The sequence below is a fragment of the Ambystoma mexicanum genome, chromosome 12, assembly GCF_040938575.1.
Source record: "Ambystoma mexicanum isolate Mex_15411 chromosome 12, UKY_AmexF1_1, whole genome shotgun sequence".
In the NCBI taxonomy this organism is placed as follows: Eukaryota; Metazoa; Chordata; class Amphibia; order Caudata; family Ambystomatidae; genus Ambystoma; species Ambystoma mexicanum.
Window position 1 is genome coordinate 804,935,902 of NC_090936.1, and position 26,679 is coordinate 804,962,580.

Sequence of the window (26,679 nt, forward strand, 5' to 3'; positions counted from 1 at the left end):
CATGGCCGAGACATTCATCAAAGATGTCTTTCGTCTCCATGGAATACCAAAGAAGATCATCTCAGATCGAGGTAGCCAGTACACTTCTCGTTTCTGGAAACATCTCTGCAACCGTTTGAGTATAGAGAGAGCTCTAACATCAGGTTTCCACCCTCAGTCAAACGGACAGACGGAACGTTTAAATGCCACCCTAGAACAGTACCTACGATGTTATGTGAACCTTCAACAGGACAACTGGGTTTCTCTACTACCCCTGGCAGAGTTCTCCTACAATAACTCTTTCCAATCTACTCTCGGTTTCACCCCTTTTTTCTGTAACTATGGCTACCATCCCCGGGCTATACTACCAGTCTCTAATGTCTCCACCTCTTTACCCACAGTTGACTCCACTCTCGCCTTGTTGAAAGACGCCCACCTACAGGCTAAACGCAATCTTAGCAAGGCTCAAATGAGATATAAGGACCAGGCCGACAAACATCGAAAAGCGGTGCCTGACTGGGGGGTAGGATCTCAGGTCATGTTGTCCACAAGGTATCTACCACGATGGGCACACCCTTCCAAACTCTCCCCTAAATTTCTGGGCCCATACGAAGTCACACAAGTCATCAACCCGGTGGCCTTTCGTCTAAAATTACCCAAAAGCCTTCAAAGAGTCCACCCGGTGTTTCATGCCTCACAACTCAAACCTTTTCTTGCAGACATCTGGTCTCGCAAAAAGAAGAAAACCCCCTTGCCTGCTACTTCGACCCAGGAGGAATTTGAGGTAGCCCAAATCTGTGACTCCCGGTATCGCCGGGGAAGGTTGGAATTCCTTATACGGTGGAAGGGGTATCACTGGTCGGAAAACTCTTGGGAACCAGCCTCTCAGGTACATGCCCCACTGTTGGTCCGCAAGTTTTTTCGCTCTCATCCGGGGAAACCGGGGGGAGGTCTCCATAGGAGGGGGCATACTGTCATGCCGCGGCAGGGTTGGCGGAAGTGGAATCGCTGGCGGTTCGGTCCGCCGTAGCATTCCGCTCCTCGTCTTCCGTTTACCGCTCTAGTCGTTGTACGCGTCCGTGACCCGGAAGTATATTAATCCTCACTTCCGGGTCGCATACGCGTTGCAACGTTTCCGGGTTTCCTCCTGTGTTGCTGCCGCTCCATCTCCCGGTGATATTCTTGACTTTCTGCATTTAGTTTCGCTGTTTTCCACTCAGCTGTTTTTCCACCCTGCCCAGTGCTTGGTCTCGTCCTTGTCTAGCCTTTTTCTCCTTATTTTCTTTTTCCTTCCTTTTCTCCTTGCTAATTTTTCCCCTTTTTTCAAATTGAATCTACCGGTTGCCAGACCCCTGCCTGCCTACTGGACTGCCTGTGATTATCCTTAGTATCTCATTGAACTTACCTGTTGCCAGACCTTTTGCCTGCCTACCGGACTGCCTGTGATTATCCCCGGTATCTACTTGATTCTACCTGTTGCCAGACCTTTTGCCTGCCTACCGGACTGCCTGTGATTATCCCCGGTATCTACTTGATTCTACCTGTTGCCAGACCCCTGCCTGCCTACTGGACTGCCTGTGATTATCCCCTGAGTCCGTTTGGATCTACCTTATTCCAGATTCGGTGCCTGCTCATCGGATTGCACTCTCTTCAGCTAACTCATCTTCTGGGATCCTCCACCTGCAATACTACGTCTAGGGGTTTTTTGTGCCTTCCGGCTTTTTTCCCCCTGTGAGGCGTTCTCGGAAGGATAACCCCCGTTGCCCCTATCTTAGTGGCACGGTGGCATCCTATCGAGGGCGTCCTTATCTTCACAAGAAAAAAGAGAAGCCTCCACGACATAAGGACGGAAGGATTAAGCAGAAAGAGGAAGGTGAGGAGTTGGGGGAAGGGGGAGAACTTGTCATCTCATCAGAAGAAGACATAACCGACAATCGTGACAATATCAGCCAGGCTCTGAGATGATTTCACATCTTTCTGGACTATAGGAGTGGGAGTTTCTGATTGTGGATTAGTAAAGAATTTCAGGGTGTTTCCTTCCAGTGTGGAATACCACCTTAAACTGGATGAAGGTTGATTTTCATAAATAGAGAGGACCCCCCATCACCAGTCTGTTGTCCTGCTGCTATTACTGTCACGTCTGGAGTTTGGTTGTTCTGGAAGTGAAATTCTACTTGGTCAGATTTTTGTTCAACCATGTGGCAGGTGCCGTTTAAACTAACATGATTGACACTCTGTTTTAATTTTATTGGTTGGCTAGTCTGGGTCCAGAGGACCTTGTTTACACAATCTATTATGGGTGACAACCTTCTCAGGAGGTCATTCCCTAGTAAACAAGGGGTGCCCTCTGGAGCCACTACTATGACCTGGTGTTTCAACTTCTGTCGCCCAATTTTAATGTCCAAGTCTGCAGTCCCATCAACGGGAATCTCCTTCCCGTCAAATTTCTGCAGTTGTCCAGGAAGAGAGGTGAGAGGAATACGGTAATTCTCCCCCCTTCCTGCATTTAGTTCCTCAAAGGCCCTTTGGACAGAAGGGTAGCTTGGGATCCAGTGTCCACCAGTGCCAAAATTGTACCCTGCCCCTGTACTTGTACCGGGGCATAGTATCTTCCCTCCTTCTCCTCAAGGGGGCACAGATAATGCACATTTTTGGACAACTGGTGGGCTAATTTTCTGGTTTTGGACATTGCTAGCGAAGAGATTTGGGCAGAATTCTGTGGAGAGCCTTGGGAATCTGAAAGAAAAAGTTGGCAACTGGAGATCAGAGCCATTGTGGGTTCCCCTGGTTCCGGTTCTTGGCCGCCCCGCCCTTTTTGGAGGCAGTCATCAGGATGGGTTTGAACCAGGGGATTTCGGTATTGTGGGTTCTGGGATGAGATGATGGGCGGCGGTAGCTCAGTCTCCATATCTCCCCAGTATGAATTGGCATCCCTTGGGACCCATTTTTCCTTGGGAGGAGTTCCCCCATCTCTAAAGGAGAAGATCCTTTCCCCAGGATCCTCTGAGGATCCCTCTCCCTCAAATTGGAAGACCTGTACCTCCTCCACAAAGTGGGTCTGTTTGGGTCCTTTGTTTCTCCTACCCCCCCTCTGCTCCTTGGGAGGCAGGCTTTCAGGGGTAGGAGATTTTGTTTCCGGTTCCTGGTTTTCCAGGGGCTGTTTACAAATTGGGAAGGAAGCTTCCTCCAAGGCTTTACACCCCCCTTCCCCTTGTGCCCCCTCCCTGGGAACCGGTGTGTTATCGGGGTGCTGCCCCCGTCATTGTTTGGGGGGAAAAGGGCCAGAGTTTGGGGCATTTCCCGGTGGCATGCTCATCTGAGGGTTCTGTTGAGCCCTCAGTATGTGACCCAGATCTCGTGCCATATTTTGGACCTGGCGCTCAAGTTGTGAAACCCGCTCAGGCTGATACAGGGCTCTATTTTCTCCCCTGGGCTGATCCCGGGAAGGGTAGCTATCCCTTCTATGGTAGTACCCCTGGTTGGGAAGATGTTGGTACCCCTCCACCATTGGCCTCCACTCTCCCGGATTAGGTTGTCTGGGCTCAGGGAATTGGGGAAAGAAGGATGGATGATTTTGGGGCTGGAAATTGGGTGGATACCTGGGGAAAAAGTTCTGCCCAGGATTTGGAGAATTTCTGCCCTCCTGTGGGAAGTTGGGAGGGAAGTTCCCTGGGTTAGGTGCTTGGCTGGATCCCCCCCCCTTGGGCTGGAGGAGTCCACACATAACCCAGGATTGGTCGGTTTCCCTTGTAGCGGGGACTTACATAGTCAGGGGAGCGGGGGACCCCATTTGTGGGACTACCTCCTCGACTCCCTGTCTGTGACTGGCCCGAGGGCCTTCTGGGCTGTGAATTATTTGGTGCAGGCAGGTTTTTAGGCCCCCTCATCTCCAAATCTAAAACGGGGGCAACCTTTACCTCTGCCACCTTGGCAGCAGCCGGGGTGCTGTTGGTTTTGGGGTTTTTCGGCGCATTATTTTTATTTTCGATAGGCTTCTGCACCTCATAGATCCGGGTAGCCTGTTCAATGACCCAGTCTAAATATCTTTTCTCATGAAAATCTGTCACGAGCTGGGTCATTATGTATTTGGGTAAGGCATGGAAAAACGTATTGATAAATTCTCTGCTATCCGTGCGCACCCTTCTGGTGGTCTGCGCAAAAGCACGTTTTAATTCTTGCACAAACTCTTGTGGGGCCTGATCCTCCCCACATTGCAAATTGTAGGCTGCCTTGTGAGCCTCTTGAAGATTTCTGTGAACAGAAAAATGTTTCAAGATGGCCGCCTTATAGGTGGACCATCTTAAATGATTTTGGTCCTCCAGCCCCGCAAAGAAACTGGAGTATTCTGGGGAGAATGTCCATTTGACGTACTGGATGCAGCTAATGCTGTCCTTCAAATGGAAAGTCTCCATCATTTGCTCATAGAGCTCCAAGTGTTCCCAAACGGAATACTTGGCGTTCTTATGATAAGGCGTGATGACACTCCTTATTGCCTTTATTTGCTTCAATGGGTCCTTAAGCAAGGCCCCTTTTGCCTTATTGGCCTTTTTGGTTCGGGTAACCCTGGTCCATTCATCCTCTGACTCAGAGGCACTGCTCCCAGAGGTTCCTGTCTGATCTTCCAGGTTTTCCCGGATTCTGCGAGCCTGGGAATGGCTGGCAGAATGTGGGGGCCTGGTCTCCTGTGTCCTGCGCCGTTCAGAGGAGTCTTCAGATTCCTCCTTGCTGCCAGGATTTGATGGGTACCCCCCCACTGACCTAACTGAGCAGAAGTTTTCAGGATGCCCTTAATGGGGCTACTCCCTTGGGGTTCCCCACTAAATTGCACTGTGCTTGGGTGCCCATACCCGGATGCCCACCCATCCATTCCTGGGAGGTACTGGCCTATGAGCCCCATACTTCTAGCTGGATAGTAATCTGCCATCCCCGTGGCCCTGGGCTCATGTGCGCGAGGGGACATGGGGGTGGCAGAGTCCAGGGACTGGGAGAGATGAAGGCCTCTGGTACTAGGGCTCCTGAGGTTATGCTCAGGAGTTTCTCTTTCCCAGCGAACCTCATCTCTATCCGCCCCTGCTTCCTGTTGCAATGCAAGAGCCTGTGCTTTCAGTTCCTCAGTTAAGGCCTTACTAGACTCTATCAGTCTCTCCTGCATCGCTACCTGTTGCTGGAGCCTATCATTGTGCTGACAGAGAGCCTCATTTTCTCTCTGTGCCTCCTGATTGGTCCTGGAGTACTGGGCCAGTCTCTGCTGCAGGAGGGTTACCTCCTGAGCTGTGTCCCTATTGGCCTGCTCCTTTCTTGCCAGAGCATCCTCCACCCTCCTGGTGTGCTCTAACAAGTTCCGGTGTTCTTTTTGGAGGTCACCCAGTCCCTGGAGGGCCAGGTGATTTTCTTCCATTTTCCTTTTTAAGTGGCAGACTTCCTGGCCTAAGGTGTCCCTTTCCTGACTAAGAGCCTGCATCTGTGCCGCCAGGTCGTCCCTTTGGCTTTGGAAGGCAAAAGCTTTCTGGTGCTCCTGATCAAACTCTGCCTGGGTATCCAGGTCTTTCAGAATCAATTTATTGCTTTCCTCTTTCTCTCTGTCTAATCGAATTTTCAGGATGGCTACCTGTTCTGTGCATGCCCTGTTGAAGTCCAGTTGTTGCTCCAGCTTTTTCTGGCTCTGCAGAAGGGAGTCCAAACCTTCTTGGTACTCCTTCTGCAAGGCCAGAAATCTGGTATCCTGGTCAGCCTTCTCCTGTTGCAGTCTATCCATGTCCTCTTTTATTTTAATGATATACTGCCTACTATCATTTTCTGACTCCTGGCTCCTCAGCAGCCTCTGCTCAGAAGAGACCAGGTCAGATTGGGCCTTTTCTAACGCCAGCTGTTGCCTATTTGCCAGATCTTGGCCTTCAGCACATTTGTCCTGCATGGCTCCTATATATATATACAAATATGCTGCTATCCTGGCAATCTTATTATGTTCATCTTTGGCTTCAGGGGCCATATATAGTTCACTCAGGGCCACATGTAGGGGACCCTGATCTCCCCATATATCTGACTCTGTTTCAGTGACCTGTTGCGCGATTGCCTGCAACCAGACCGTTTGGTCCTGATGAGTCCACTCACCTCTCACAAATAGCTTATGTAAGAAGTGATCTCTGGCTATTCTGATGTCTACCAGTGTCATCATTCTGGAATTTGAGTTCCTTCCTGACTTACAGAAGTTTGTATTTTATTTTTGCAAAACAGACCGTTTCCTTAGAGCGTTCCTTTGAGGAGTGCTTTACAGCGTAACACAGCGTGGTGATCCGACCGGATATGTGTATCTGGTCAGCTGGCACACTGTATTAATCTGCACAAATGGTAAATCTAACCCAGAATATCCCGGCTCGAGCCCCCACTTTGTAAGAAGATTCAATTCAACACTACAGCTAAGCCAATGCCTAGTCTGGGATACTGAATGGAAACCCTTATTGATATATCTTTATGTCCAGTTCATGAGTCCTGGATGACTACCCCTATATAACACCCCTCTCTTAGAATCCCTCTGACCCCACTGAGCCAAGAAGTAGTTCTGTTTTGCAAGTTTAAAAGGTTTATTTGGGAAATAAGACAAAATATAGATACCACGCTTTTATAATAAATTAATAATCGATATCGCCCTTATAAATATAATGTTAATCAACAATGGGTAATCTGACACTAGCACACTTCTTTATAATCAATGAGGAGTTAGTATAGGATGGATCAAGTAGCAAAAATACTTTTATGATTTCAAGGGAAAAGCAATGAGGAATAAAAGGCAGTACAGAAAAACTTGAGATGATTTTAGCAAAAGATAATATAATCACTTTTTCTCTGGCAATTCACCCCCCTCCCCTATGCAATGTAAGACATGGAAGTAGATGGAAAGAGGAGCACACAGTTCTCAGGAATGCAATCAAATACAATACGAAATTCAGTTCCCCCCCAGCAAGCTTAGAGAAAACCGGTATGAGTTTTAAAACACAGGCCCAAGTGCTTTGAATGTGGTGGCAATGAAGTGAGAAATATGCTGAAAATGCTTTTAATTCCCTTTAGGAGGTTCAGGGTGAGTGAGAGATACTTGGGATGAGTTCAGGCTCACTTTAGCAATGATTCAGAGATGGTGATTAAGAGGCAAACGAATTTATTTTCAGCAAGGAAAGAAATTACTGCTGATGGTTACACGTGGCTGGATTTTTAACCAAATCGCAAATCGCGGTAAAATTCGCGAGTGCGTGAATCGTGATTGCGGAAAAAGTATAAGGAGTAGGAAGTCGGTTCTAGGCTTGTTGGAAAGTTAAAGTCCGTAGCCCAAACGGTTCCAGAGATATGAACGAATTTGTAAAGGTCGTTTTTTGGATTTAAAGTAAACTCAAAATGACCGGTGACAGCTTGCAGCTTCAGAATTGACAAATGACAGTGGTGCAGCTTTACAAATGACAGGTGACAGGAGGCAGTTCTACTTAGGTTAAATAGATTGAATTGTATTACTTTAAACTAAGAGATTTGGTTTTTCCCCGTCCTAGCTGTACTCACAATATATTTGGAAGGACTGGGTCTCGTCACAGATCTGATCAATCAGGCTAGCGGCACTTCACAGCGATCTGGTCTCTGGGTCTGCGGTTCTGCACGGTCTGGTCTGGTCGGGTCTGGCACTGGTCTGGTCTCTCCGGATACAGCGGTCTCTGCACGGCTCCTGGATCTCTGCACTGGTCCTAGCAAAAGTTCTTGGCGAGGGATTCAAGCAGCTTGTCCGGCTGTGAGTAGCTTGCAATGATTTGAGGCCTGCTGCAGAGAACTCAGCTTGTGGGTTTAGGCCTCTGATTTAGGTTCTAAAGTATAAGTTCTAGGTTCTGGAGTATGTAGCTAGAGTCAGTCTGGAACTGGTATCTTCTGGATGTTGTGTGGTCCGGCAAAACGCTCCGCAGCAACTGGATTTGAATGTCCTCTCTAGCTCCCAGTGGCTCTTTTTATGTCTTTTGAAAGTGGGTGTGTGCGCAGCATCACTAAGCCAGCCCCTCTCTCAACTGATCATTGGTCAAGCTTTTCTCTCTTCCTTGATAGGGGAAAGGAAATGTGAGTCATGGTGATGCTTTTTTATGGCCTGCAGAAAGGACACTCCCCTGTCAAATTCCACACAAATCTATATTTGACCCAAATACATATTCCACAGATACACAGTTGTTTGTCATTGCATACACACATCATGCATTACTGATGGGAGGCACTGTTCCAGCCCTGGCGTTTCTAGGAGCTTGGGTAAAGAAATGGTAACGTTTTGCGCTTTTTAGTAGCTTTCCCCATATCAGATTTTTCTCCAAATTTATACAATTGTGTGCAAGGCAAGTGGGCATTTAGATAAGGAAGTGTCTGGTTTTTAACCTGCATACATTTAGAGTAACAACCTCTTTTCCGCTCGTAAACCCCCAGATCATACCACCGGGTCCTAAAACCTCTTAAACTGTGGGCAGAAAAATCACAAGAATTATGGTATCATTTAGATAATTTTGACAAGTCCGCACCATACATCTTTCTTAAAATCATATTCTGGCCAACAGGGGTGTGTCTTCCCAGGTCACATGGTGGAGAAACCAGTCTATCCACTTTCTTTAAGCTCAGCCTGTCCTCAGAGGGGGCTGCCCCTCCCCGTTTCTGCCAAGAGTAGCCACTTTTACGACGCCCCAATATAACATTTGCCTGAGTCAAGGAAGGGCTTTGTTCAAAAGGAAGCCATTTACGACCCCCCAAATAAACCATCTGCCTGGGCACTTTGTTTAGTTTCTTGCAGTCCCCTGGTAATTCAATCAGAGAGTGTGCAACCTCCTTTTGGCAGAGGCAACAGAATGCAGACAGGCCTGGGAACCTGTCAGGCAGAATTGGAATCTCTTTAAGCCAGTTTTCAGCTAAAATGTCACTTTTTGTTCCCCAGTTTAAGTCAATACAATTTTTACATATGCAGCTAGAATGCTGATTCTAAGTTCAAAACTATGACATTTTAACAGTTACAAACTATGTGACACTCAAAAGTAGGTCACTCAGTTAATTTAAACATTTCGATTTTGGTGGTTTTAATCCAGTTTCAGTTAGGCTGCTGACATGCATAGCTCAGCCAGTTTTGTTATGAACATTGTTCTGGGCTCTTCATCTTCCCAGATTTTGTATGCACACATACTTCATTCTGCCAGATGTCCGCTGGTGTTCAGTGAGATTATTGGATGTGTTGCAATGTTTGAAAATAGGCATTTTGAGCTGGCATTCAGAGAAACCAAAGGTAATTTTAAAGCGTTTTTGAGCTAACAGGCGCTGCTGTTTTACCTTTGGCACCCATTCCACTCATGGCACCCTGGCCCATCATGCTCGCGCTGGTGGGTGGCAAGTTAGGCAGCCATTTTGGTGTAAGCACAAACTGCGTGGTTCTCCTGGATTCTGGCGCACATGTGGGCTTTTTGGCCATCTTGGATTTTCTAAGCCCACAGCACCAATTGTTGCAGCATGATAGCTCAAACGTGGGTCAGGACACCCAACAGTCCCACAGACAATGCTGCTGCCTCCTGTGCTCATCTTTCTCCTGAACTTGGACCACAGCACCCCTGGCCCCTCTTTCTGCGAAAACATGAGTGACGCTGACCTGTCCTATTGACTGCTCCAGCTATCTGTATCAAACATAACTGTGCCATTCCTATTTTGCTTCTCCCTTGACCTTCTTTTTATGTCACTGCACAAAGTGTTCTAAAACTGGTAAATTCATTTCATGTTGTGTTTCCTCCTTACGTCTCACATACATTTTGTGCACAGCATTGTATTCATTTTTTAAAAAATCAAATTTAGGTGCATGTCATTTCATATCTTGCATCCCTTTTGTCCACTGCATTGTATTCCTTTAAAAAAAATCGAACCCTGCACCCCACCTATTGCTCTGCATTTCTTTTGTGTCCTCCTTAACTACTAGGCCGTCTGTGAGTAAGGGCCAGGACTGGGCACTGCAGCCCCCCTCTTTTTTCTTTTCCCTCCTTGCATCTATCCTCTGCCACTGAGATGGCACACACCATCTCTCAATCTACACCTATCCTCCCTCTCTCACAAAATGTGGACGGAAAAAGTACAAAAAAGACATTGTGGGTGCAAATCCTGGCCTTCCTATCGCAGACAGTCTGTGCATCCTCCAGAGAGATCTTCACTGATATCCTTGTTTCTGTCCCCTCTCCAAACCTATGGACTTTTCAACTCATCTCTACTCTTTCCCCTTTCACATCCTCTCCCATTAATGGTGGAAACAAGTGGGAAGTCCTCTTGGTGAGCTTCTTCTCATCACGCTGCGTCATTAGTGCCACCATGGCACTATACTGGTTCAAGGTCCTCAGGCCAACCTCCTTCTCTTTGACCGGTTCCTGCCAACCCTCATTAACTATCTTCCTTCACCTGCCTCTCCCTCTACTTCCACCTCTGTCTGCCCTTCTGACTGAAGTACTGCACCCCTATACTCCACCTCAGAAAACCTTCAAAGGCAGAGATTGTCTCCACCTGGCGACTCTTAGCTCCCTTTCAGCCACCAAACACTGCTGGCATCTGGTTCCTTCTTGAAGACACTGACCTTGACATTCTCGCTCTTACTAAGGCATGGTTCAAAGCCAGCTCAGTCACCGCTTTTGATTTCCTCCTACCTGACAGCTTTAAGATAATTTCCAGGCCTCGACCTCACTGTGCTGGCAGTTGGGTTGCCTTAATCTTCCCTGAGTGGGTTCCTTCTTCCATCTTACCCACTCAGCTCTACTCCTCCTTTGAGAGCCTGGTGTGCAAGTTGGATATCTCTCTCTCCTCCACCCTGACCATTGCTACCATTAACTGGCCTCCAGGCACTACCTCCCTGTTCTTCTCTGAATGGGATAATTTCCATTCCTCCTTACTTTCAACCTCCCCCAACCTGCTCCTCCTGGGTGACTTTAACATCCAATTGGACCCTCCTGTCACAGTGCCCACAATTTTCATTGACCTCTGCACCTCTATCCCTCTCCATTCCCCTTCTGGTTCAACTCACTTTGCTGTACACACTCTGGATGCCCTCATCCACTCTGACCTCTCTCTCTCATCTCCCCTGGTAACCCTTCTCTCTTGGTCTGTCCACTCTCTTCTCTCCTCCCACCTGGGTCCCTATGGCCTTGTGACAACTCCTCCAACAGCCCTGCCAACCTTGCTCTCAAACATATGCCTTCATTTCCACCTTTGTCTCCCTTGCCCTCCCAACTCAGACGCTACCACCAACACTGCTCTCAGCAACTTACACTTGTCGATCAACAAAACCCTTGACATTCTTGCCCCAGTCATGAGGATCCGCTTGAAACCCGCCACTAAGCATAACACTTGGTACGACTCCGGACTTGTAGCCCTGTAACAAAAGTGCAGAGCTGTGGAACGGAAGTGGCAAACCTCAGGCTCACCCTCTGCCAAACTGGCCTGCCACCTATTCCAAAGGCAATACAGAATCTCTGACCTTGCCATGAAAAGGGTCCACATTCAGGCACGGGTATCTAGTGCATCCAACAACACAGCTGAACTTTTCATAATCTGCAGGGAACTAGCAAACGCTTCTTCAGTATCCTCTTCCCCCATTCCTTCTCAGGCCCTCTGTAACACACTCGCCACTCACTTCACCACCAAAACTCAGAACATCCGGAACAGCCTTGTCACTCACTCTCCCAACCCATCCCTCAACCCCTTGCATCCCTTGGCCACTCACCCTCCTCCTTCTTCCTTGCCCTCCTTTGCCCTTGTCTCACGGGAAGAAGTCACCAGAGTTGTCCGATCCATGAAGATCTCTTCCAAACAGGTTTCCCCTTGCTCGTCCAGAAACATAAAGGACAACATTATCTCTCTTGCCCCTGCACTCACTGATCTCTGTAACCACTGCTTTGCTACTTTTTCTTTTCCCCTCCTCCCTCAAGCACTCCCTTGTGTGCCCCCTCCTTAAAAAACCATCAGCAGACTCTTCCTGTCCAGTCACCTACTGCCCTATCTCCATCGCCCCCCTTTCTGGGGAAACTGCTGGAGAAGTTTGCCCTGTCCCAACTCAACTATCACACTGAACTTTTTGGTGGTCTCCACAACCATCAATCTGGACTCTGAGCATCCAGAGGCATGGAAACTGCTCTTCTGAACAACACCTGTGAAGAACTTCTTGCATCCCTGGATTCCAACTCCCCTGCTGTCCTCATCCTTCTTGATCTCTCCTCTACATTAGACACAGTCAACCACTCCATCCTCATACAAAGGCTCCACGACACCCATGGTATTTCGGAGCGGGCACTGGACTGGTGAACTTCCTTCCTAACTGACCGCTCCTCCCAAGTCATCCTAGGCGCCTTCTCCTCTCCTACTTCCTTCTTCACCTGTGGTGCCCCCAGGGTTCTGTTCTTTCGCGTTGGCTCTAACATCTACCTTACTCAGCTGGCACTCCTCATCTCCTCTTTCTCCCCCAACATCCAGTGTTATGCTGACAACACCCAACTCTTCTTCAAACTCCCTCCTGACCCTCTTCCACCTTCCATCATCCCTGACTGCCTTTCTACCATCCAGGCCTGGTGCACTTCCAATGATCTCTGCCTCAATGTCAACAAAACGGAGATCCTTCCCATTGGGACCCCTGCTCCCGACTTCCTCGATTCACTCTGGCCTTCTTCCATGGGCTCTTCCCCTGCTCCCTCTTCTGACGACAGAAACCTTGGAGTCATCTTCGACTCCTCTCTTTCCTACCCCCTCACACTCAAGACATTGCCAAGAAGTCCCACTTTCAGCTCTTCCTTCTCAAAGAAATGTACCTTTTCTCACCTTCCCTCAGGAGTTCAATGTTACCCAAGCCCTGGTTCTCTCTAGGCTTGACTATTGCAATAGCCTACTCCTGAATCTACCTTCCTCTACTCTGCGACCCCACCAGCTAATTCATAATAGGGCAGCAAAACTTATCCTTGGCCTCAAGCCCAGGCACTGCATATCGACTGCCCTAAAAAGTCTTCACTAACTCCTGGTTGCTTCCAGGATTAAATTCAAATCCCTCTTTATAATCCACAAGGCTGTCTGGGGCAGGGTACCACACTATCTGCAAATCTCTCTTACTAAATATTCCCCCTCTAGATCTCTGTGCTCCTCTGGCACCAACTCTTTGTGTGTAAAGTGTTTTGCTAAACAGAGTGCAGGAGGCCAATCGCTTTCCTCAGCTGGCTCCCTTCTTTGGAACAGCCTCCCCCTTCATCTTGAGCAGGACTTTCTTAAATTCCGGAAGGTCCTCAAGACTTTCCTCTTTACCTCCTCCTCCCCTTCCCCTCTCCTTTGCTAATCTCACAGTTGCATGCTTGGTGTTCAGGACTCTTATGCATCCTCGGGGCCCTGACCTCCCACACTGAATTGCCCCCAGTTTTTGCCTCGGCTCACCCTCCACCCTTGGAGGCTCACACTTACCTTACATTGCACTTCACCTGTTGCTCATCCATGAGCACCCCAGCACCTATCCCATTCCCCCTTCCTTCTGCACTTGCACGTACTGAACACTCGCAAGGCATAGTAGGTTTGTCTCCCCCCACATTATGTAATATTTTAATTGTTTCTCATCCCCTTGTCCCCTCCCTGTTGCCCTGTGGATGCTTTGAAAGAGTAAGTACTTCCTATATAAGCGCCCAACACGCGAACAATGAATACATACATACAATTATGGTTTCCTTTATATTACTTTGAAATGAAAATAAACCTGTATAACTGATGTATAAATTTGTATTTCCTAATCACAATTGGCCGTCATTTCCAGTTTGCCACTATCGCACCGGTATTACTGGCGGGATACCGGCAAACTGCCCTTACCGTCTCCGCCGCCTAATATTCTTCTATTTCTGGGATATTACCAGCGGTGGAGAGCCGGTAACTTCCTATGAAGTCCGTAAGGACTCCATGGGATGGTATTGCTTGTATCACCAGCACCGGCCTTGCCGGTGCCGGAGATTCAGGCATTTCTTTCTAGTACGGGCCTGATCTACCAGCAGGTCCGGCCTATCGGGAGATCCGTGGCTCCCGCCGGCAAGGACAAACTGCATTTTTTTTGGATCAGCCCACTTGTAATGAGGCTTTATTTTCAGTGGATATGTCAAGATTACCAGCACATGGCAGAACGATAAAAAATGTTTTGTGATTCAGTTATCTATGGCAAGCAATACATGAGTTGTCACTATAAAAGAATTGCAGTAAAATAAACAGCGCGTTCATTACCAAGATTTGCAAACAGTCCAAGCGGGATTTCTCTCCTGGCTCACCATAGGACACCATGTGAAGAGCAGTATTGCCATCAGCGTCAGTCCAATTTATATCAGCACCATGACTCAGTAATAACTACAAGGCAAAATACATCAAGTCAGGTTGACCATGTCCCCGAAAAAAGGAATATTTGAATGTATATTTATTTGACGAACAAAGATGCCAATTGAGATCAGAAATGACTTACAATGACACATTTAGAGATGGCAGAGGCCTCCCCCAATGGGTGCTTGTTACAAAGATGAGAACAAATGGAGAGTCCTTTTATAAGGGTGTAAACAAAAGTGGGACATAAACCTGGGAGGGAAAAAACCCAGAAACAGTTGACTCACAAACGTAACATTAACCAAAGGGGGCAAGGGCTTCAAATTAAAGAGGCATAGTATACAAAATCACATTTCTAAGCGCCACTGGAGTGAGTTGAGGGGTCAGGTTGGGAAGACGGCGATAGAGCAGCTATTTGTAGTTCATAGAAGAGCAAAATCTGTCCAGGATACATTTTATGAAAAAAATATTTGCCATGCGATAAAAGTGTGCTTTCAAATCGAGTTGATTTTTAACTGAAGTAAAGCTCCAGCAATCGGTGTGTGACACATGTACATGAATTTAAATGTCATGCTTAACTTGCTAAAACCATAGCTGGCCTTTATTATATATATTGCCGTTTATTACGAGCATGATTACAGCGCAGTTAAGTGACAGTAATTTCATTACCTCCACATTACTGCACTGCCATACTCTGAGTTTCGGCAGTAAACTGGAGGTTGCACCTTCACCAAAAAAAAGCTCAAGATAAATCATCAACCTTACCACTAAAAATCATTTGAATTACCACAGCAGAATTACCACTCATGTGAATGTCGATACATTATCCATTGTGTCCTATGGACTCCAAAATGCCGCACTTCCACCACCGTGCCACCACTCGTAAACTTGTGGAAAATTCACAGGAGTGAGTAGCAGTAATGTTAAGCAAGGTTGGCTATAATTCCGTGGATTTACCAATGAATTACCGCCAAACTCACGATGAGGCTGATTGTCACAAGACCTTTTCCCAGATGCACAATTTGCCACATACAGCAGGGGCCACGTTCGCCATCTGCAAAACCAAAGGAAACTTGTCTGCATCATTGCACTCTCTGAAGGATGTTCCCTAATAGTTTCCCGATCATCCATGCGGACGGTCGCTTCCTTCCTGCCACGTGATTTCCAGGCAGTGTGTAATGGTCTGCCAGCAGGACAGATGATACATCTCAAGACCTCGCCTCCCTTACCTACATGTGTGCTATCGTTCTTCTTGTCACTTAGTCTTCCTTGTGGTAGTTTCTCAGAAGTCTAATCCGTTCAGTGTCTTAACTGGAGCAGGTTCTGTCTGGTGTATTCTTCTCCAGAAAGCGGATCCTGGCCCGACCCACTGCACTTATGTCTGGGTCTATTACAGACATAGCAAACTGCCATCAGAAAATGGTCACTCATATCCCAAAAATAGCCTTTCGATGAGCTGAATATGACATCTTCCCTGCAACTCGCCCCCTCATCACTTCTATTGAAACAGTCTTTAAGGTTGCTTTCTATTCGGGCAGGATTGCAATTTGTCTTCTCTTTCTTTTACTTGATTAAAGGGTGAACATACTACACACCCCTCTCCATAAAAGTTCTATGTGCAGACTGTCTCTCTCCCTGAACTTTTTATACCAGAATGTGAGCAGGGGAGAAAGAAGAGACTCCCAGATTCGTGACCAACAGGAGAGCAAGGGGCTATCAGTATCCTACCTGTGCCTCTCTCTCTAGTTGGCAGACCAAAGATAGAGCATCAGACCAGTAAGAATGTTGATTGTTCCTAGCAATTTTTTGATGGAGCGTTGTGATTTAATGTCACAGATTATGCATTCACATTTTCTATTCATTATTTCAGCACTAAGAAACAAAAAATAATATTGATGAATTGAATTGTAATATGTTTATATGTTTTTATTCATTTTGTAATTGTTGAAAGGTTGTTCCATACAGCCAAACAATAAATAATAAAAAATAAAAAAATTACAGTTCACATAATCAGACTTGTGTCCACTCATTCTGACCGAATCATATCTCTGTCAATCTTACAACCATGTCTATAGTCCCCAACATGTCTTTTTTCCATTAAAATCTTCTAGACAATCACAACGCCAACCTCAGGAGGCACATCATGACTGCCACTACAGTCCGAATCCAACATGTGAGCAAATAACTATCCCCACCCTAAGAAGACCATATGGGATCAATTGAAGCCCCTTTTAGCTCAAAACAGAAGAGGATACGAGGGAGGGACCGGCAAAAGAGTGGGACAATATTTCCCTGCATGCCAATAATAGAATCCTGACTGGTTGTCATAACAATTACTAAGAAGAATAGACATTCTATTGTGTGGCATCAAGGTTTCCAATTGTGCAAGTTAAAAGACAAATAAGACCAACAATGAAGCATGCACAACAGGTTTACAGTGAAACCTATGAAACATCTACTCACTCAGCCAGTCAGTTGACCTATGAATGACCCCCAGTGACCAAAAAGCATTGGAAGCCTTGGACCCTCTTGTAGAATGGTCACCAACCATGGACATTTCAGTGTCCGCCTTCAACAAAATCCACCTAAACATCTAGCTCAGCGGTATTCAAACTGTGGGTCACAGCCCCACAGTGGGCCGCGACCGCTTCCCCGGGGGACCGTGAGAGGCCAGCATGAAATCTAAAAAAAATAAATTAAAAAAACTATTTTTTTTTAGATTGGAAGAAATGGCGGCTCACATGGTCGGGTAGAAGCATGAAACTGTCTCAGACACCAATGAAAAAGTGGCCCGCAGTTGTAAATGGATAGTCATTCCTTTAGTCAGAGACTATTTGAATAGTACCCAAAGGGGGTGCTTTTTGTTAAACTGTAAGTAAATTGTGATATGTAAAGAATATTTATTCAGCAACAATGGTCAAAATTACTAACTGCTCAATGGTGAAAATCTAACTGCATAGAGAAGTAACTCATCAAACTGGCCCACATTGGCCAAAAAAAGTGACCGATTTTAAATGGCATACACTAGCATTTTGCATTTTTGATACATGCATTGCCTTATTGCCCAATAGGCCAGTCTGAGCCTGGCGGCTCATCCATAATGGCGAGGGGGCGCCCACAAGGTGGCCCCCTTACCCATTGTGGAGGAGCTAAGGAGACAGCCCAGTGAAACAATAAGCACTCCCTCAACTGCCTTTTTCAGCCAGGGGAGTGCTCCTTGGCTGGCTGAACTGTCAAAGGGAAACACTATTTCCCTTTGACAGTTCTGTTCAGTGCCCCAGCCGCACATGCCCACTGAGCCATGTAAGGCTGGAGCATTTTGCTTCGTCTGCAATGCATAGCTCATTGAAAATATTGGCTGGGGTGCTGCATGTCTGTATGTGTGAGGGGGAGCTACTGCGCCTCCTCGCACATACAGACAGAGCAGCCTGGAGTGGGGCATTTCAGCACTCACGCGCAGGCCCCTGTAGAAGGTACGTTTATGTTCATTTTTTTAATCTAAACATATATATGGATGCGTGTATGCTTGTGTTATGAGTGAGTGTAGGGTGATGGATGCTTGTGTGAATGATAGAGTGATTGCTGTATGAATGTGTGTGTGTGTGTTAGTTTGTTTTGGTCCGTTGCGCTGATTTTGGCAAGTGGTGGATAGCCCAGGGACTATACTGGGAGTAGGGTGTGGTGACAGCATGCAATAGTGGTGGCAGCCCGGGAGGATAGCTCAGCGGCAACGTGCTTGCTTTGGAAGCAAGACAACACGAAGCAACACAGGTTCGATCCCCGGGTCTGCGCTTAGAAACCTCTGGGTATTAAGCGCGTTATAAATAACATATCATATCATACATATTATCCATTTGGCATTTTTTGGGGGTTCTCTAGATTCTAGCTGGAGTGGGGGAGGAAACCAGGTGAAAGGTTACTTGCAAAGAAATAAATAACTGATCCACGCACGTTCTTAGATCAAAAATATGACCCTCGTACACCTTAAGGCATCTGATCACACAAACATTCAAAAAATTATCTGAAGAAGGAAAGTCATTATTCCTTGAGCTTATCTGGTGCCTGGGAGATAGACGGTCTTGACAGATCCTAGGCTCTGACACTGTGCATCGTCCTGAATGAAACCAGAGGCATAGGCTTATCCAATTTGGGCAAAAGAGCCTGAAGTTACAAGTCCCTATTCATGAAACACCCGTTGTTAACATCCCACAAGCTAGAGTACCTTGAAGTAAGTGGATGACTAACCCAGATGCCCTCAAGAGGTCTGCAACCCAGTGGGAACCCCCAATAGAAACACATTAACTAATGCATGCCTATAAGAAATAACCAATCTATTTATAATGACTGTTTGGTACAATAAAACTAGCTACAAACTTAGCCAAAAGATTTATCACCTGAGTTAATCGAGTTCTGAAAAGATTCAGATCTCTATTTATACACCATGGTCTCCAGGCAGAAGGCAGAATGATAGACTGATTGTACTAGAAGCCATGACTTGCAAATCAATCTAAAATAATCTGAAGAACTTCCCTCAGGGACAATATTCACCCAGCCAAGCCTTCAGTCGAAGGGAACCTTCAAGCACAACTGGATACGGGTGTAGCAGTGGGTATAACAGAATGTCTCTGAATATGGGAAAAAGCATTGTTCTGCTCTGCAATTGAGCATGAAGACAGCATGGGCTGTCACAGAGAAAGGAAATAAAGTGTAGTGAGCTCCTCCTCCACAATCCTGAAAAAATGCATCTGCTAGTTTGGCAGAGGGATCTGGCCTCCAATTGAAAATGTTACAAGATGAGCATTTAGAAAGGATACAAAGAGGCCTATCTTAAAGGACCCCATTCGTTCTGTAATTTGAGAAATAGAGACCTGTGTAGCTTTCATTTGCTTGCGTCTGACCATTGACAGGAACACCAGTCAATCATAAGATTCAATATGCCTGGAAGTATTCCTCCTGGACATTGACACAATTATGAATGCAAAACTCACAACACATTTTGTCCAGTTTGGTAAAAGGTTTGAAACAAGTCCCACCTAACTCATTGATGTCCTGGACCACTGTTCGTTTGTCCATCTACAATCTTATCACTTGCAAGCATTCCTAAACAACTGTTCCGGTGCTTCAGTGTTCCCATGCCCATGGAGTCGTAGTAATATCCTGGTAATACTGGGATATCGAGCGGCAGAAACGGTAAGCCGAGATTGCCGGTAGGCCGCCGTTACTGCCGGCAACCTCGTAATGAGGCCCATAATCTTTTCTGTTTTAACTACCCATATAAGGCTTGGAGGAGGAGAGAGAGATTAGTAACAATGAACCCCCAACATTGCTCTAAGGCTGCAAAAGGTTGTAGAGGTTAAGGACCCTCTCTGAAGCTATAGGAATAGATTATGAATAAAATCATTGTTTGTATACAGGAAATCAATTTAGTATAAATGAAGTTTTAAATTAGTATAATTAAATGAACTTTAATTTTATATCTTGTTTAATGACTGTTATTTGTATTCTGTATTGATAAGTATTTGTCCATTTACTATGTGTTTTTATGATCTTGTTCTATGCACAGTTTTGTAATGTACTTTTATGGTTATATACCAAAATAAAGTAACTAGGATGATGATAATAATAATTTGGCACTTATATAGCGCTACGAATCCTCAGGTATCTGAGCGCTTCTTATTATTACCCATGGTGTGTGGTTCTCATTTATCGACCTCGGAAGGATGAAAGGCTGAGTTTGGCCCCGCCATGATTCGAACCTGCGTTAACAGGCTCTGCACCGATGTCAAAGTGAGCGTTCTACTCGCTGTGCCACTTGACCGGCCATGATGGTAATACAGTGTGTCAAAGGACCTGTGCTTCTGGCTGCCCGGCAGAGATCTGAACTTTTTGTATTTGCCCAACTCCTTCACCCACTCATCACCGAAAAGTTGCCTGCTTCATACTCTGTGTTACGGGCCTGTGCCCCCGAGCCCCCTTTGTTGGAACAAACCTTGAGCAGGATCCCTTTATGGCATTCATGAAATATGGACACATTGCCATTCCCTAAAAAACAAAGCTCTCTCGGCTCAATTGCTGATAACCTCCATATCCAGAGAATCACTAGACAACTTGGCATTCTATATCACTTCCAGGATATTTATTGAAGAACCAGTCCTTGTATTTCTGCCAAGCTTTATTTACTGTAAACCCTTCATAATATCATAGCAGTAGTAGTTAGAAAATACCACAATTCTGCGATCAATAGACGGGTTGACAGAAGACTTCCCAAAGAGAGAGAGGGCCCATGTCACTCAATCTGCATTTCCTTCCTAGTGGATGCCACCAGCTTATTTCAGAGGTATGTGTGCACATAGTCCCCAACTCATTATCTCGGGCCCCACTCCCTGGAGTTTGGGTGAAAAATAAAATTGGGCAAAATATGTGATTACCCAGGAGTTTTGCAGGCCAGAGTGTCCTTTAACAGGTTCATTCGAAAGGTTGTTATCCCTAAAAAGGGATTAATACCAAAATCATTGTCCCATGCCAATAGGAATATGTTGCCTCTCTTGGTCTTCTTGTGTTCCTCTTGAAGGCCTGAGGGCACTTGTGGCAGCTCTGTTATTGGTAGACCCAGTGCCGTCAAAGCCCTCCAATTTGCTGTGGTGAGTTCATTCTTGCATGTGTCCACATCTTGCTGTGGGAGTTTCAATTCGTCTCGGTAGATTTCAACCCCATGCTACCTGAAAATGCCCTGAAGCCAGATCTAGGATGGATTTACTCAGTTCATTATGTTCTAAAGAATAAGATCCTGTCTCAGTAAGGGATTAAAGGAAAAACATATAAAAGAATGGTACTTTACTTCCATACACTGGAGCAGTAGGAAAATGGGACGTTTTGAGTACTATGGAAATAGATATATGACTTATATATATCATTGGGCCATCATAGGCAAACACTATCGTGGGTTTAGGGAACCCATTGTTTTCTTTTTTGGTTTTTACTGCTGACATACTAAGTAGAAAAGAGAAGGACGTAAAAAGGAAGCTCCAGTGCCATGACTTAGAAGCGGAGTGTCCCAGCTCTCTGAAAGCACCACATAATTCCCTGGCCCCTCTGTTTACCAGCTGTGCTAGAGAGCAAAGTGGGATATAGGGATGTTGGCAACTTCTGTACCAATGCTAGAGTAAAGGAGCTGCAGAGGATCACAGCCTCCCCGCTGCTGCCCACCCTAACTTCCCTAATGCATGTCTATTAAATGTAACTACCTAACAAAATGCTTGAGTACCTGGGTCAATATTGGCAAAACCTGACGTATGTACTGTGGCAACCCAGAAGAAGGACTCGGATCAGGGAATATACTTTTCAAGTAACTTTACTCAACTTAAAAGTAAAACTCCTCACTACACGTAATGGTAAAGGAGTGTTCCCTTCCTATCAAACTAAACTAAGGTGCTTGTCTATAGCCAAAAGAAAAATAGTCCTTTGTCCAAACCTAGCCACTAAACTGGCCCTACCACTTACACAAAATAAAAGAAAATGAGGTGGCGTGCTCTGCACTTAGTGTTGAATACTAGAATATTTCCCAGGTGTTCCAGGAATCCTGCTGGCTCTGGATTCTAAGTTGAACAGTTCTCATTATTTCACAGTTCTTGGCAGTTTATCAAAGTTCATTAAGTTTCCAAAGTACCACAACAGAAAAGTCTTAAGTTCCAGAAAAAAAAAATATTTAAAAAGTTTATTAGACGGAGGGATATTTCCCTGATCCCCCTCCACCACTTGTGGTGCCCTTTCCCCACTAGATTTTTGGGTGCCTCCGGACTCCCCTCGTGTATGTTGTTTGCTTACTTTGTTTTTTCTGTCCCAGTAATTCACTCTCTGGGTTATCGGTAAACCCTTTCTTCTTGGTCTTTCTCTCAGCTCTTGTAGGTTTTTGTGACCCTTCTGGAGGTTTATCCTCTTTGGGTTTCTCGGGTTCCCGTAACCCTTCCCTTTCACTTGTTCAGTCTTTCTCTCTGGGTCTCTGTAACGCTAGTATGGTGTTAGGACACTTCTTCCCTGTTCCCCACTCACTCTTTCCTATATCTTCCCCCTTCAACCTGCATGCCCGCCTACCTTCCACGTTCCAGTGAGGGTATGTCTTTTCAGGAGAGTTGGCATTCTTCACAGTCTGCTGGTCTTCAGGACTGGATATGAGCGATTTTCGGACTCTGCTTGTCATTGAGTTCTCTCGCCCTTCTGTTCTCTCATCGGAGCATAGGATTCACTCGTCACTAAGTTCTTGGTTTTAGCGTTAGTTTGCAGGAACCAGGCCCACCACATCCTCAGCATGGTCATGCCTCCAGGTAAGCTTCGCTTTTGTTCGTCTAAGCTCCTCAGTCTCAGTATTCCTCCATATTGGGATGGCAGTGTCTCGCTTCGGCGTTTGCATCCATTTGCGCAACAGCCGGCTCCACTGTGCATTGTGGCTCTGCCTCTCGCCGATATACTCACGTCGGCCCTTTATTCTTGCTCCGGTAATGAGAGGGGGCCTATTGTTCACCACAGGTTGTTGAAAACTGGCATTAAGTCATCATTACCTTGAGCTAAACACAGAGAGGTATTGTCCGCATTTTCTAGAGCCAAACACATAGATGTATTGTCATTATTACATTTACACATTCGGGCTCCAGGCGAGGAACCTATTCTGCCCATGAAGGCTACTTAGAGACAAGGATACAATTGAATAGGTCAAGAAAAATATCGCCTTCGCACTCTCCTTTACCCCATGTGGTCAAAACAATTGAAAATAGACACTCAATTTGTGGTATCCTATTGGGGTAATTTTTTCAATTTTATACGAGGTACCATAAAATGAATTGGTTGATAAAATATATTTTTCACCAAATTTTTCCTAAAACAAACATACAGAACGAAATCACAAGAGCATAAACAATATTGAGATCAAATGCTTGTGTATCAAATCAAGAGGTGACTCTCTTACTGTCATGATCTAATAGACAGCATTATGGTAGGTGCAACTGAACATTTTCTAAACAATGAAAAACAAGACAAAAAAACACAATGTTCTTTCAGATAACAGTGACACTGCACTGTGAGTGAAAGGTGTGTCTACACCGGGGTGTTTCAGCCATCTGCACGGGCTAGATGAGCCTTGTATCTACCACAGCATTCATCAGGACGAAGTCTGTATGTAAAGGAAAATCGTGGAGTGCTATGTGGAGGAAATTCCACCAGGCACGTGTTTAGGCAACCGTCTCAGGTAAATGGTCCCGAAAACATTCCTCTTAATGGGGACAGTGAGCTGAAATCTGGGGTCTGGGATATCCTTGTGAAGTTCACAGTCCTTGTGGTTGCTTTCACTCGCGGTGTTCGCGGGCCACTTCATGCAGGTGAGGTTCTGCAGGGCTCTGTGTAAAATGCTGAGTCACTCTTGGTTGCTGAAATTGCAAAATCATGGTTCACAACATCAGGAAATATCCAACATCCTTGCTGGGTGTTAACCATCATCTTATTTAAAGAATCCAAATCGACCTCCACAAAAACCTTCATCACTTCATTACCGTGTATGCTAGAAACGAAATTTAAGTGTCCACTTGAAGCTAACATCCTCAGCTTTCCAACAAACCCAAATCCATCACATGTGAAACAGCTGTACATTGCATCCGTCGTCAGAATTAAGTTTTCAACTTGCTAGTTATTCAATAATCATTGCTAGGGTTTATCTGAAACTATACAAAGGGGCTCCCACTAGTATTGAAACCATTTTAGTCAATAACTAAATCCATTTTCAGTGTTTTTACCATTTCATTCAAAGCCACATTCAAAACCATTTTGACAAGTTGCAATCATTCCTGTTTTTCCCTGTGTTTGCTGGGGGGAAATTGGGATTGATACTGTAATTGTTGAGTGTGTATTCCTGAAACCTGTTTTCTCTCCTTCCAACTCTTTATACTGCATATTGGGGAAATTGAGTAGTGTGCAGGGGGAAAGAGTGATCACTTGCCTTTTGATTGAACCCACACAAAAGTATTATTTCTATGCTGCATTATTTTTTCTACCAATACTCCGTGTGATTAAAGAGATTTATTGCAACATCACCCGATTGGTGATCATTGTATAAACCATTAAATAGTGTGATTAATACATATTGTGAAAATACCTAAACTAAATCTTTTTAACTTTGCAAAACAGCTTGCTTCCTGGTTCAGTGTGACCGGGGCTGGGATTCAAAGAGAGGGGCGTGATATAAGGGTATATTGTTCAGAAATAAAATAACTTATAGACATAAATAAATAATTAAGGGTTCCAGCTGCGCACCACACGCTAGGCATTGACTTGGGTGGAGTGTCGGGTTGAAATCACTTACAAGATTGGAGGCTCATCCGGGATTTCTGAATTAGACATACCACTTGTGACAGTCTAATACAGTGTGCTAACTAACGGGGTACATAATCCATGTTGGGCTACCGCGCTGTGTTACACTGTGAAAAGCTCCCCTCAATAGGAACGCTCTAAGGAATTGGTCTGTTTTGCAAAAATAAAATAAACTCCTGTAAGTCAGAAAGGACATTAATATTTCCAGAATGGCGACCTTGGTAGAAATCAATATGGCTAAAGAACACCTACTGCATAAATTATTTGTAAGGGGTGAATGGACAGAGCAGGATCAGAATGTGTGGTTGCAGGCAATCACAGAACAGACCACTGCAACAGGATTAGACATATGGCAAGATCAGGGTCTATTGCATGTGGCCCTGAGTGAACGGTATATGGCCCCTACGGTAAAGGAAGAGCAAAGCAAGATTGCCAAAATAGCAGCATATCTGTACCTCCATATTGGAGCAATACAGGACAAATATGCCGAGGGCCAAGATCTGGCAAACAAGCAACTGCAGGCATTAGAAAAAGCTCAAACTGATCTGGACTCTGTAGAGTAGAAGCCAAAAAAAGCTGGAACAGCAAATACATTTTAACAGGGCATGCACAGAGCAGGTAGTCACCCTGCAAAGCTAGCTAGACAAAGAAAAGGAGGAGAATGATAAACTAATTCTGAAAGACCTGGACAGCCAGGCAGAATTTGATGAAGAGCGCCAGAAAGCTGGTGTTCTCCAAAGACAGAGGGACGACCTGGCTGCAAAGAGGCATACTCTTGCTCAGGAAAGGGACACCTTAGGCCAGGAGGTCAGTTACTTAAAAGAGAAGATATAAGAAAATGACCTGGCCCTTCAGGGACTGGGTGACCTCCAAAAAGACCATGAAAAATTGTTAGAGCACACCAGGAGGGTGGAAGATGCTCTAGCAAGGAAGGACCAGGTCAGTATGGACAGGACTCAGGAGGTAACCCTCCTGCAGCAAAAACTGGCCCAGTACTCTAAATTGACACAGGAAGCACAGAGAGACAATGAGGCTCTCTGTGAGAAAAATGACAGGCTCCACAGACAAGTAGCTATGCAAGAGCAATTGATAGAATCTAGCAAGGCCTTGATAGAGGAACAGAAAGCTCAGGTTCTTGCATGGCAACAGGGAGCAGGGGCTGAGAGAGATGAGGTTCTCTCGGAAAGGGAAACACCTGAGCATAACCTCAGGAACCCTATGTCATGATCTCTGCTTCCAAAAGGTCAGGGTTTTCCCAACTCCCTTGGAAGCAGATCCATAACCCAGGTTCCGAGTGCCAACCAGTCCCAATTGGGACCTTTTGGACCCAGTCCTGGCGCCAGTGGCACCAGGCTCATAAATATTCCCAGTCCCAGCGCTGGAAGCGCCGGGCTCATAATGCTTGGGTGGACTTACCTGCAGCAGACCATGCTGCTTACTTGCCTGCCAGTTGAGCCTCTGATCCTCTTCTGTTTGGAACTACTTTTCCTGTTGGGTGGGGCAGGAGCCACTCCCTAGATTCAGAACACTGGAACTCTTCTGGAAAGCAGGAACTCTTTTCTTACCTAGGCGTGGCTGTGGAAGGAGACACCTAAGCACTACAGGAGGCTATTTAAACCACACCCGATGGATGAATCTTGCTTTGCGTTATTCTGCATCCTCTGCAGCAGAACGCTCATCGTGTCTTCTGCATCTGATCCTGGGCCTAATGAAAAAGGCTTACCATCCTGAATCCAGTCTTCAGCAACACCTATAAAGACAAGAAAGAACAGGTTAGCATTACGGTCTTCAGTGACAGCTCTTCACTTACCTGGTCCATCGGCTGTCACCAACGCGTCGCGCTGCATTCCGGCATCTGAAAGACAAAAGCTTACCAACTCTTTGCACGCTCCGGAGGCCTTCGGCGCTGCATCCCGCATCTGAAAGACAAAACAAGGTGCGTTTAAAGACATTGGGGAACTTTAATACTCACGTGCCATTACTCCTTTCCACATCTAACCC

General features: G+C 45.8%; 1 protein-coding gene across 1 annotated transcript in view; it reads right to left on the minus strand.

The window, feature by feature from the left end:
- The window catches only part of LOC138514670 (serine/threonine-protein phosphatase 6 regulatory ankyrin repeat subunit C-like), a 1,495,665-nt gene that overhangs the window by 456,017 nt on the left and 1,012,969 nt on the right, over positions 1 to 26,679 (minus strand). Inside the window, exon 13 of the mRNA XM_069630097.1 lies at positions 14,236 to 14,355. Within this exon, the coding sequence (XP_069486198.1) occupies positions 14,236 to 14,355 (120 nt within the window). The remainder of the gene's footprint in view (positions 1 to 14,235; positions 14,356 to 26,679) is intronic.